At 43.6% G+C, this 14,071-nt stretch overlaps 1 protein-coding gene across 3 annotated transcripts in view; it reads left to right on the top strand.

Annotated features, from left to right (window-relative positions):
• LOC117445448 (zinc finger protein GLIS1) overlaps positions 1–14,071 on the top strand; it is an 80,385-nt gene that overhangs the window by 33,483 nt on the left and 32,831 nt on the right. For all 3 annotated transcript variants that reach the window (XM_034081155.2, XM_034081156.2, XM_034081157.2), the window contains one exon: positions 693–2,223. In XM_034081155.2, the coding sequence (XP_033937046.1) occupies positions 693–2,223 (1,531 nt within the window). The remainder of the gene's footprint in view (positions 1–692; positions 2,224–14,071) is intronic.

Below are 14,071 nucleotides of genomic sequence, written 5' to 3' on the forward strand. Positions count from 1 at the left end.
CGGAGAAAAGAGAGCTCTTCTCACATCACTCAGGGGCTTTGGCCAAAATCCATAATGAGCCAACTGACAGGAATGATTATGTCGGAGATCACAGTAACGCATGGGGAAATATGACCTGGGTTCCCCATTCAGCGGGGCAAAGATTCCCACCATAATACACAGTATTGTAAACGGTGACCCTTCATAGGCCGCAATTATGCCACCAAAACAGGTGACTCCCTATTTATCCCCAATGTTGGGTTGGGTTTAACCCCTTTGTGTCTTCAAAGCCTGTCAGATGGACACACTAGCCAGTGGCCTCTCGCTCTCAGTAGCCATCCATCCCTCCCCCTCTCTCTATTCTTAGTCATAAATGCCCATTCATATCCTCTCACTACCCCGGGATCCTGTTTCATTTATTCATAAAAACACTGGACCAAGAGCGGTGGATACATCCTCATCACCTTATGTCACCTGCTACACAAGGCTAATGTTTGATCCCTTACGATGAATGAGTTCAACTATTTTCCGCTCAGTGGGACTTATTATATTATTTTATTGTAAACTAAGAGAATGATTGTATGAGGAGGTTGGTAAGCAAGAGGATACGCTCTGAATGTGTTTCTGGTGGGAAGCATGAACTAGCCAGTGTCTGTCATCAGCCTGTTAGCTAGCAGCGCTCATATTCCTCTTTGTGCGTTTTCTCCTTACAGATCCTGCTCTGCCTTCCAGAGGACCCTGCCGGGGGCCTCGCCGGGATCAGACTGCGGCACCGCCAACAGGGCCCGCTCCTCTCTCCCTTACCCAATCAAACAAGAGAACTCAATGGGCTACAAGATCTCCAACACCGGGGTCCACAGCTCGTCTCAGGCCGGGTTTCAGAACTGTAGCGGAGGCCAAGTCTTGGGGATGACGAGGGACGAGCTAGTTGGAGCGCCACATGTTAACACCAGCGCTAGTGGCGTGTGCACAGTAGGTAGTGCTGTGTCCGAGAACGCAGTGCATCCGTTTAATAATGAAGATGGCTCCTCCCCGTTGGCTTTGTCCCCGTCTGCCTCCCGTCATTCAGCGCGGCTGCTCAGTGCTAGCAGTCTGAGGAGACGTTGCCTGTCTCTCGCCTCACAGTCCTCTGCCGCCGCCGCCGCCGCTAGCGTCGCTGCCTCATCGTCCCCATCGACTCCCGAGGAGATCAATATCACCGCCATCATCTGCTCCTCCTCCCAGATGTCGATGGTGGCTCGCGTCAACGGTTTCCGCTCAAACCTCTCGCCCAGCAGTGCCGGCTTCTCCTCCTCCTCTTCCTCCTCCTCCTCCTCCTCCTCTACATCCCCACCCTCTAACTCCTGCTCCCGGGAAGCCCCCCTGAGGCCCCCACCTCACGGCAGCCCCCAGCAGCACACGCTACAGGAGAGCTGTCAGCTATCATCACCTGCCACTTGCCTGCTGTCCCTCTCCTCCTCCTCCTCCTCCTCCTCCTCCTCATCACCCTCCTCTTCAGTGTCATCAGTGGAGCAGGAGCAGGGGCAGAGCCAGGGGCCGTGTGAGGAGCGGGGCTCCATGCTGCAGGGCCGTGGGGCTGGAGGAGCAGCCGGGGGAGGAGGAGGAGGGGGAGGATCGGACGGGTTGGGGCTACTGATGAGTGGGGCCCTGATGTCCGGGATGCTGCATTCAGGGCCTGAAGCTGCCACTCTCCTGGACGGGGGCCAAAGATCAGGGGCGGTCCTCAAACAGGAGCCCCTGGATGACTTTTCTCCCAGCGAAGACGAACTCTTTCAGCACCACTATCATCAACACCATCACTTGAGTGGTCGCAGCGGGCAGCAACGTCAGCCTCACCACCCCTCTCGCCCCGCTATGCCCCCGCCCTACCACCTGCACCAATACCAGGGGCCCGGTCCTGGGGGTCTGCTGCACCACCAGAGCCAGCAAACAGCACCGCCCTCCTCCCTGGGACTCAAACCGACCTCTGGAGGCCCTCAGGGGTCTCACACGGAGCGGGAAGAAGTGGGAGGAGGCGCGCTGGTGGATAAGCAGGTATGTCGCTGGATCGACTGCAGCGCCGCGTACGAGCAGCAGGAGGAGCTGGTGAGGCACATCGAGAAGGTCCACATCGACCAGCGCAAAGGAGAGGATTTCACCTGTTTCTGGGCCGGCTGCATCCGCCGCTACAAGCCCTTCAACGCCCGCTACAAGCTGCTCATTCACATGAGGGTCCACTCCGGAGAGAAACCCAACAAGTGTATGGTGAGTAATCGTAATCTGTCATATTATGCACCCAACACTCACCAGAACCCATAAAAAGACAGACACCAATGGTCCGGCATATTCACAACACCCAGTATTGTTGAAAATCCCGTCATAGTCAGCTGTCTCACTTTTAATAATCATTGCTTCTTTTTGAAAGTTTTGGGTTGTATTTATTGTTTTCTTATGAGTGTAGTTTTTCATATAATTGCAACCATCTGTTTTCTGAATTACACACAAGCACATATTTCACAAAGTCCCTCAAGAGGATTTTTCTTCAACAAGATACACGTCCATTGTGTCCAAAACTAAGACTGGACTTGCTTCAATGCTGATTACTTTTCAACAAAAACATTTATTTTGTTTTGGTTGAGAAACAGTTATGATTATAATTCCTGTACTTTTAGTTGAACAGGTAAAAAAGAGGGTTTCTTGTCCTCTGAAGATGTGAGCTGCGGTAAATGCAGCTCTACCTCGTCAGTATAAATAGATTTGATGTAATATATTCTTTACAGGTAAGGCTCCAATTCCACAAGTCAACACTCTAATCAATGTCAAGCTGTCACTCTCCCGCGTCCCTTAGCAAATGGAAAAAGCCCTCCAACCTTAAGAAAGACTTAGTCCAAATACACAATTAGTCCACAATTTGTGTAGGCCGAAGCCATGTTTATTTTAACGAGCACTCTGTTTTTTGAGACAGGATTCAGATGCTGAAAAGCCAACACATATGGTTAACATAACCAAACAATGCCTACACTTGATCCTGTTAAATGGGAGCTTTAAATGTTTAGCTGTCCCACAAGTATTAAGTGAGTTGGCTTCCTATCCAAGCCAAACACGAGGAGAAATGCAGTAGTCTGGAGAAAGCAGCCACAGAGGGATGGTCGGTTACATTAGCTAGTCTTGCTCAATTCACGGCTTCACCCAAAGCTACTGTCAAAAGTGGTGCTCTTCAAGTTCGGGAAGCCATCCAAAATCCTAATTACACGAAAAACTCAGTGTGCGTATTGCTACAGCACCTGTTTTATCTCCATGGCCTTTTTTTGTCTTAAAAGAAAAACAATCCAGGTCTTGTTTATTTTTCTAATTACCAGTGCCTTGTAGTCTTCTAACAGAAACGTGTATTTAACGGCAGTTTTTTGGTTGAGTTGGATAAGAAATTCATGTTGATTCTGAGTCATTCTGATACTTGTTATCGTGCACATCTGAGCTGATTTAAGCCAAAAAGACACAGACTGTTCTTTCTGCTTTGCGTCAGTGTTTCTGCTCCCTTGGCTCAGCGTGAACTCAACATTTGGAAGTAATTTGCTGCATTATGTGTCCCCCAACTGTTAATTCTGCTTTGGGACTGTGTTGGATTAAAGGCTTTAATTAGTCTTTTATATTCATTCCTCATTTGTCGTTGTTGTCGCTGCTCTTTGTAGACTTCTAAGGTGTCACACAGCAAATAGACACTGAGTGAATGTTTGCATGTGTATACGCTAAAGGTGTGTGCATGACTGTGTCACTGTGAAGGTGCGTGTATCGGTGTGTTTATGTGTGTTTTCGGAGATGTTTACCATATGTGAGCTCTGGAAAAAGTTGGCTCAGCGTGGACGGGCCACTGGATTCTGTCTGCAGACATGAGGCTGTGTGAAACGCCGCTACACACCCTCACCTCCCGATCACCTTGGTTTCAAACACACACATTTTCACAGCCATGCATTTGTGTAACAACTTGGATATTGTTCCATTCACTCTCACAATAGGAAGTATTGATTCCCTTTGCAGAGCGTCGGTTTGCAACACTCCTCGTTCTGACAGATTCAAAACAGAAATGTGAAATGTTTGCGAGCTTGAATCAACACATCTAATCAGCAGGGATTGAATGTATGCTCTTTTGGGACTTCTGCAGATAAACTTGGAGGGCCAGAGAAAATATACACACTCTCCGTGTGTATTTATACCTGTGTTTGTGTTTGTATATAGTCCATATGGATTTCAGTAAGTACTACCTATAGGAAACCTACCGTGTGCCTTTTTAAGGGGTATGCTTGTTAGTTTATTTTAGTTGTGTCCATCTTATTTCTTTTTCTCTGAGATTGTGTGCTTTTGGGCCACTAGCACTGGTGCCTTTTGTGTTTTTGTTGCCCACGCAATAGACAAAGGCATTCAAGAATTTGAGCAATTCCTACAGAGGAAGCAGAGGAGACATTCTGTTTTAGAAATGCTGTAGAAAATCCAGAGCTAATCCCTTTATTATCTTTCCAGCAGCAGAGTCCAGTGGGCACTCACATTCAAACATAAACCTCCTAAATCTATGGATTTTACAGGTAAAATTAACCACCTTTAACACTACGGGCTCTATGACCGGTCGCGCCCGCCACCTTTAAGCGGCGGGCTCCAGCAGGAAAAGCTGGAGGCCGGAAAAGAGTGAGACAGGTAGCGCGCCAAAGTAAAAGTTCAACCGAGAGACAGAACGAGAGCAAGACAGACGGACAATTTAGCTGCTGCGGCTTATATGCAGGTGCGCTTTATAGTCCGAAAAGTACGGTATATGTATATAAACTATATCTCTTTTCCTTCATACAGCTGCGCAGCATTTGTTTCATGCTGCGTCTTGGCAGGAAAAAGTCATTATCACAAGTTGTATCCCGACCCCTGCATGAGCCTGTCACACATGCACGTGGCTTATATTTTAAGAAATGCTGCTCGGTTCCCTCCACATGTAGATGGTTGGGTTTGTGGCTTTAGAAAACAACCTTCTGCAGCCTTTTTTCAGGAAATATGTTTTGGTTCTTTTTTCTCCGCCAATTAAAGCTTGCCCTGGGCTGTTGTGTAGAGCACTGAGGGACACACGGCCGAAAAGGAAACAACATAATCTCGCTGCAATATCCTGTTGTGTTTCATGCCTAATTCACTTGTTGTTTTAGTTTATTACATTTTTTTCCTGTGTCTGCATAAATATTAAATATATATCCAGCAGCAGTAGCCCTGACTTGGTCCCAGACTTTGATATTGTTCTGCTTTGTCAGAGGATTTGAAGCGTCTGAAGAATGGTCTGTGAGCTATAGAGGTCACGAAGTATGCTCCTAAAGCATGAAGCTCTGTGAGGAGAGGGCAGAGCGTTAACATGGCAGAGGGACTTCATTCGGTTTGTTTGCATAGCTCTTTCTTGGAGTATTTCTTTGGTATTTCTTAAGCTCAATAGTATCTTGTTAATGTTATTGGAGGAGGTTGTGTTGTCGTGGGATAAAGGATTCAAAGCATGGAACTTGTCTGTGGTTAGGATTTCAAAGTTTAAAGAAAAAGAGAAATGCAGCAGATTTAAGCACATTTTTGATAAATTATTTACTGTAAATGACGAAGGGAGTGTTGTAAAAACAGTTTTGGTTGGATATAACATTAAGGCTTATTTTAAAATTATATTTTTGCACCTGGCTAATAAGGAATGGCTATTAAGTGATCTTAATAGTGATGTATATCTCATCAAGTGAGCAGACATTATGAAGCATATTCATTTGGAGCCACTTTCTTTTGTAGTTCCACAATAACTCTCCCAGGTTCATACCATGTAGGTGACTGGTTGAGAATGCTTTAAGTAAAGTAAAGAATATCCTTCCATAAAAGGGTAGATTCACATACTTTAGCGTTACTCACATGTTAGAGGGAAAGCCACTCGCCCATTTCACAATGATAAAATGCAGCCAGCATTAGCTGCTTAATGGGACCCTGTCCAAATACACACGCACACACACACACGCGCGCGCGCAAACACCAAAACACTCGCTGACACTCTCAATCAAACCACTTGTTGAAGGAAAGTTGGATGTTGAGGCCTGTTGGAAAAAAAGTGTGCATCATGGAAGTGTGAAAACGGCAAAAAAAAAATCTATATATTTAGATTTACTAGACTGATTTTTGGAAGAGAGTGTCAAAATCCCTTGGCAGCAGACGGTGAGACATAGAGCGCGGACTGCTGCCAAGATGGCGTGTGTTTTCAGGAGTAAATGGAGTCTTTTGTGAGCAATCAGCTCAGACCAGGAGATGAAACAGGTGGCATTAGCTAATTAAAACCGAGGTTCAGCACATGACCCGACTTTTCCTCTGAATGCCGCCTGAAACTGGAGCCGTCTGGGCAGCGGGTGGCGAGTGACGTTGATATTAATGTGTTCGTACCCGTATGAGCCTCTGACACTCGGGCTGTCTGGACAGAGAGTCCAGCTTCTGAACCACCAAGGCCCAAAAGATGATGATGATGAAGATGATTCAACTTTATTGTCATTACATTGTACAGGTACTAGTAACGAAACGGGTTCTCTGCATTTGACCCATCCAAGTGATAGGAGCAGTGGGCTGCCATTATGTACCTGAGCTCTCAATATTTCTGAATGCACAAAGCTCGATTTGATATACATTTGTCCTAAAGCGCAGCTACTGTAAGTAGTTTCACTCAAGTAATGTACTCTAGTAATATTTAGAGGTACTTTACAGGAGTATAACACTTTATACTTCTACTACACTATCCGAGGCAAATACTGTACTTTTCTCTGAACTATTAAACACTTGTAGTTACTTCTTAATTTGTACATAATTACCATCATGAGTTAACATCACATATAAACTACTTATCTACTCAGTAGCACACAGTAGTATACTTTGCTCCTCATTGACAACATCCAACATGAAAATCCCATATGTATTTAATAGTGACAAAACAGAATAATATAATATTCTATAAATGTATAATACTGTGAAAAGAGCCATTCTGCATAATGAGTTATTTTACATTTTGAATTCAGGACTTCTACTTGTAATGGAGTATTCTAAGACCATGGTATTTCAATGTGTACCGAAGTATTTGTTACACCTCTGCTAAAGAATGAAACACGCTCAGACAGGGACACATGTGACTGCTATTTCTGCAACATTTGGTGCTTGTTAGGGAACGCAACATATAACTAATTAAAGTATGTTCTGCTTCTTAAAGTCTTGTACCCAATATGCAGACTTACAAGAGGAAAACAAATGTGGATCAGCATTAAAAACTGTTTCCTCAGACGATGAACCCACACATATTCACTCCAGTCAGAGGTCTGTACACGGCTCATTGAAAGCAATCAGGGTCAATAGGCGAGAAAGGGCATTGATTCAGCATGTCAGGAGAAACGGCATGCTTAGGAAACAGAGCTCCTAAAGTCTGTTAAATTGGCACAAAAGCAAAGAGCTAATCAAGTCCAAATAAAGACCTGGCGGGGATCAACTTCTGCCATTATCTGAAGGTCCCGTGCCTCTGCTACGCTTTAAATTATTACCTAGATTAACTTTGTCAGTCAATCCCCAGGCAAATGAGTCCATCAGGTAGCGAGATATTTTCTCCAAACCCATAGCCCCATCATTTAGATATCCTCCGTCTTCCTGTCAGGCCTGCTGTGCCGCTTGGCAACGCGCTCGTCATGCTATAGAAACACTGTCCACATGTGATGTTCGCATGATGAAACTGCTGGCGAGGGGCTGATGTTTTGGCATGCGAATGAAAGCCCTGGATGGATGGATCCCGCTTGTTTTCCTTGTCGAGTGGGCCAGGCCAACTTCTTGTCAGGCCGGGAAAAGTTTTCCAGTCAATCTTTTGCAGTAATGCGGTCCAGTTCTCTCCAACACCTCCCCTGACTGCCCTTCTCTCCCACTTATCTATCATTTAGATCTGAATACAGGACTCAACACTTGCTGCTCCTACGGCACCCATATTTCTTCTTAATCCTGACACTGAAACGCTCTAAATCCATTATTGTAGCAGCATTTGTTGTCAATGACATGTTATATCACTTTTTGACAGAATTATTTCATGTTCGTAGGACAAAAGTATTTATCCTCACAATCTAAATATTTGCCAAAAATACTAATTTAAGAACAGTTAAATAGAAGAAAAATAACAAAAAAAAGTATTTGTAAATAAATGGGTTTTCATGAGTTTGTCTATAACTCTTAAAAGAGTTACATTTTTAATTGTAAGTTTCATTTTCTTTCTATCAGTCTGTATTATGCACATCGATATGTTAACAGCTTTTTATTGGATAAGAAACAGAATTATACTATCCGACTTGTTCAACTTTTTGGCAAAAGCTTGTGTGGAAACCTGGAGCTGCTGGTCCAGAGGTTCAGCAGCTGGATTCATATTTATAAATCATATTCTGCTACAACAAAATGTTAGCATGTTAACTTTTAGCCTAGTAAATGTAGCCGCGATCAAGCCAACAAAAAACAAAGCTAAACATTTTTCAAAATATATGATGTTGTTGAGAAATACAGCATGTTGGTATGGCATTCACAATATAGGCAGTAGAGTATTTCTTGAATATATGGCTACACTGAACTAAACCTATAAGCCAGTCTAGCGCTACCTTGCCTTCTACCTCCTAACCAGGTATCAAAGCCGGTTTTTACAACATGTGATACACCCTAATTGCATTTGTCTGGAATGCAATATTTTGAGTTTCCCCATTTCCTCGACATCTAATCACGGCTTCGTATCGGAAACCTGAAGACCCCGGGCTGGGGCTGGTTATACGCTGCACAGAGATTGTGTCATAATTGTGTCCCATCCAAAAAGTGTAATCAGTTTAACCTCTCTACTGAGCCAGATCAGTTTACTAATACATCGGATAGAAGGAGCTGGGGGTGGGTGTTCAGGGTCCCCGTCATGTTGCTGAGATGAAAACTCGATTAAAACAGGGAGGAAGGATGGAGGGAGAAGATACTGGATCTCCTTCTTAGGTCATTGGCTTCCCCTTTTAGACTTTTAAAGGTTTCCTTGTTGTTGGTCAATAGGAGGTGCGTTTTGGCTGTAGCCAGGCACCCGGGAAGGGAGTCTGGTGTTGAAGCTCATTGACCACAAGTGGACCAACAGTGGTACCTTAACTTCTGTGTCAGTCCATGACTTCTCTAGGCCCAAAAACACTTTTTCTAATTGACTAAGATTGGGAAAGAGATGTCTGTAAATAATGATTTTTAGCTAAATTCAATGCTCAAAAAAGTTATAAAATGAACTAAAAGACAAATCTATGTTATTGAGTTATCAAGTTATCTTCCCTCTAATGATTTGACTGATTCGGGACTTCTTAAGGAAAGCATGCTCTATGAGCCCAAGTCCACAAGTATCCGGATTCTTTTTGTACCTACATTCAGGTCATCTTTGACTTCAAGCACTGAGGAACTTTCATACAAGTTAACAAGGCCCTGTTTCCAACACTGTATCCAGTTCTTTGTATACATCCATGGTGTACTGTCATGGATCATGTGCATTGTGAAGGTGTGCTGTTTCTTAGCTACAGAGCCAAAGTATATTTAAGGCATTTTACGGGGAACAGACATAACCGGTCCTTTCTTCTCTGAGGCTTCCATCCTCTCCCACTCCTCACATTCACACACTGGCCTTGTTTCGTGCCCAGGCATAATTTGTGCCCACAGCAGCCACTCTGCAAACAAACCCAACGAAACTTGTCAGTCGGTGGTGTGTGTAGAGGTCAATCTCTTAAATCATCCACATGTTTGTTTTTTGTTTTTTGCTGAGTTGTCAGTGTGGCAGATGGTACACATACAAACAAACCCAGACAAACATCTTCCCTCGGTCGCCTTCAACTCGCCCACCAAACAAGCAAACAAGAAGGACATTTATACACGCCGGGACCACTTCTGCCCCAGGGCCACGCCACAACCCAAAGACGACAGTATCCCTCCACCCAGACAGACCCACAGCGCACCGCACCATACTAGCCCAGACCTGCAGCTAATATATATGAGTTGCTACCGTGCAAAATAAACACTAAGAGAAGTATGGATAAATTATGTAGCGAAAGACGTGTTTACGTTTAGGGTGTCAAGTTTAAATTATGCACTGCGGTGTTCTGTGGTCAGTCTGCCGGGTTTAATTTGAATGTTTGAGACAAGAAGTGAAGGCTGGAAGAAACGGAGCCAGACAGGCAATTCTGCTCCACTGATGTCATCTCAAAAGAACGACACTATTGCCAAAAATTCATCACAAGGCATTATGCATGACAAGTGATGCGGTATGCGCTGAATGCGGACTTGAGAGCATTTTTGTAGCATTAGCACAGCCGTTGCACATAACCCAAATGTTTGTTCCAAGCCGAGACCTGTGTGTGTTTACACTGTCAAGACCTTCAAATGCCCAACAGAGTGAAGAGAGATCCACATGGAAATATCGAAGTCAAATTGTGGCGCTAAATGGGACATATATCAAAACAGAGAGTCTTTACCAAGATCACATCAAGTATGATTGATAATGAGGGAAAGGGGAGGAAATAAGAGAGAGACAGGACCAAGGATCCTATGCAGTAGGACATATAAGGACACATAATGATCCAATTTCTTATTTCCCTATTTTATGATTGTGTGACTCAGCAGAGCTGGCACCAAAGAGACTCTGATATTTAAGTAGGGATTTACCTCTCCCCCGTAGAGGTTTACACCCCAATGATGTCTAACTGTCTCCAGAAGAAGCCTTCTCGCTTTCTGTTCACTTCTAAAAACATCTGTTTCACATTCAGCCTGTGCCGCTTTTGAATTGGTTTAACATCGATGTAAAAAGGTTTATGTGGGGTTTAGAACCAGATTGATTCAGTTATTCTGGCAGAATTAAAGTACAAGTCAGAATCCTTTAAGTCAGAGCATATCCTTTTGTTTTCCCTCTGTTCTTCCAGTTCTCATAACGGCGATCTTTTATACTGTGTCACGTAGCAGCTGTCATTTCGAACGCACTGCATCTTTGTCAGGGCCAAAACAAACAAAGCATCAGTATCACCCAAATGCAAATATCATTCTCAACGGAAAAAAGCCTCGAAATGTAGACAAGGTCATGCATGATTTCAGCCAGGAATTATATGGGAAATATGCTGTATAGTAATGTGGTGGCAAATTGTGCTTGAGTACCAGGCTGGGACTCATATTTCGGGTAACATAAACACATGTCTGATGAGAAATTTGAGTAAAATATTGCATGAATATGAAAACGTTTACCGAAGAATACCATTGGGACCTCAGGATTTTCGCCTCTGGCTGGTTGTCTATGGTAAATGCACAGGAATGGGGAGTGGTTATGTACTCAAAGAAATGTGTTTTCCTTTAGGACAGTGGGCACAGGCGTCTTAGTGTGCGCTGAATTATTGAATATGAATAGAGAACCGTGTACTGAAATGTGGTGAATTGATTTATTGAAATGTGAATGAATGGTGACGTGCACTCTCAGAATGAGGCATGATTGGACTTGACTGATATATTGCAAGCAGCCATACTGTATACACATAGCTGGAAAATGGACCCTGAAACCCACAGAGAGCAGAGGAGAACACAACCTTGGCATGTTGAATAGTGAACAAATCTACGGGCACCGTTGCACCACGTTTCTTGCCCTTTTTCTTTCTTCCCAGAAGGCTTTGTGGCCTGGTCCCCCTCCAACGTGTTCAATAAACTCTTCCCCCTTCCTTCAGTGTTCATCCCAATGCCATGTTGACCTATTGTTTAATATTGCTGGCATGTTTACTGTCTGAATACTACAGTGCTCCTGGCATCAAGGTATTTGGCTTGGCAACTCACGGGCTTCTGCCGTGTTTATTTGTTGTCACGTCAGAGTTATGGAGTCGCCGGTGTGTGCTACGGTCGTTCTTTAGACAGCTGTGTCAACTCTCGTCTTGTGTGGACGACCGTTTGCCAAAACAGGGAGAAGGGCTTTTATTTCTTTACCTTACAAGTCTCCAAGATACAGGCACACGGTGACTCCAGCTGCGGTATTCATTATGTCAGGTTGTCACAAAAGTATTTAAAGCCGGTAGGTAAGATTAAAGAAATACGTCATCTGAAATCACAAAAATTAGGAATGCAACATAGAAAGTGTCCCGCTGTGCAGTTTATTGGAATTAAAATCATTGACATTAACATGACATGTCTTTGATTACATCATGAATAAAACACTGTTATACCATTAAAATTAAACTAGGAATAAACTAGGAATAGACTTTGGTTTTTTGGATGCGGAATGTTTTTTAGTTTCTTTTTATTTCCAAATCATGAATGGTCAATGTCAGGAGTTGTTGTCAGAGCAAGGGCATCTTTCCAGACCAAAGAATGCCAATTTCTCCATTAGCAGCCTCAATAGACTCCAATGAAATGTAATCACTAGATATGTTGCATTTTAAGTGAGTAAAGTGAGGCTTTCTCCTTGATTGGACAGTTTTTTTCTCTGGCAAATGATGGACATTACAACAGAAGTAGACAAGGCAGGTCAGAGTCAAGTCCTTTTTTCCGAGTTGGTGAATTTGGCAGAGTAGGAGAAATGACGGATTAAAGTGATGATCCAATAAAAAGTCCACAACAAGCCAATCATCGAATTGGACTGGTCAATAGTCTAACAAAAGAGCAATAACGTTATTGTCATTACTGGCTGTGGCTGAATTGGTGTCTATCATCCCCCAATAGCATCGATATGAAACGGAGTCACGGAGCACTTTGAGGTATATAACACCCCATTGTCGGCCTGGAGCACGAGGAGCCTATTGGCAGCGAGTGTGAGAATAGAGGCAGGTGTGAGTGAACGCTGCTGGACAGATTGAAGCCTGGGTGTCAGAGGAGCTCGTGGGCATTGACTGCCAGTAACATCAGTCCAGGCGCCGGCTCGGCACACAGATCATGTTGAGGATTTTCTTTTCGTCTGTCTTTTTCATGGCGGGTTCGGATTTCGTCAATGGGTTTATAATTAATGCCTTGATGGTTACTAATGGCTGTGGCACTGGAAGCTTTGTATGGCACTCTAATTAGCTGTTATAAATGGTTGGGATTGGTTTGTGAGAATAAACACTGTCACAAGACGAAGTGAGATGGGTCTCTCACTGAAGTCACAGGATCACGTGTCTCCTCACTTAAGTGACACCCCAAATGGGTCTCATATCCAGTGGTTATTAAGCCAATTTCAGACCGTTACTTTAATGTAATTATTTTGCATAGGAATATAAAATGCCCCTTTCAGATCTGCACCAAACACTGGACGTACAATTTAGGCTCTGGAAAGAACGGAGGTTAGTTTAGCACAGGACTGCAATCTTATTGTCAGACCGAGAAACCTTTCCGTAACAGTTTCAACACAACTCAAGTCTAAATTTAATATTTTAACATTCACAAAAAGGCTGCAACCGCACAAGGTTGAATTCATAGAAAGAATGTAAATGTGTGTCTGGTTTTTCCTTCTAAAAACACTACAGTAAATGTGTCATGAATGACCAGCCAAATTAAAGATTTTTCACGGAGTAAATCACCAATCGAATATATTTCTTATTTGTTTTTTATTCCCTTGCAGTATAGGGCGAAAAGAGGACAACAAATATCTAAAATCATAAAAGGATTGGTGTGTAAGAAAAAGCACTGTCAAAAGTATAAAATCCCCATAGATTTGGAGCGCTTTTTTATTACAACTCTTAAAGGTAGGGTAGGTAAGAATGGAGAAACCAGCTCGAATACGCTAGAATTTGAAAGTACACAACCGGAACAAATCTGCCCCTTCCTTCAGACTTCCTCGCAGAGCCCCTCCTCCAACACACGCGAACGCGCACATGACCAATGAGGGCACCAGATAAGTTTGTGCACGAGATGGAAGGCTGACAGGCAGGTAGACCATCCAGTTATTTTAGCCGGGATGATTGGTCGTGCTTTTTACAGTACTACGGCTTCTACAGATGACATTTTTTTAATGTATTTATTGTCAAAGCATTTAATATATTCATTGCTATCGGGATGTTAAGAGCATTCCATGGAATATAACAAAAAGTGTTTCTGAACTGAATTACCTACCCCACCTTTAACC

The sequence above is a fragment of the Pseudochaenichthys georgianus genome, chromosome 4 (assembly GCF_902827115.2).
Source record: "Pseudochaenichthys georgianus chromosome 4, fPseGeo1.2, whole genome shotgun sequence".
In the NCBI taxonomy this organism is placed as follows: Eukaryota; Metazoa; Chordata; class Actinopteri; order Perciformes; family Channichthyidae; genus Pseudochaenichthys; species Pseudochaenichthys georgianus.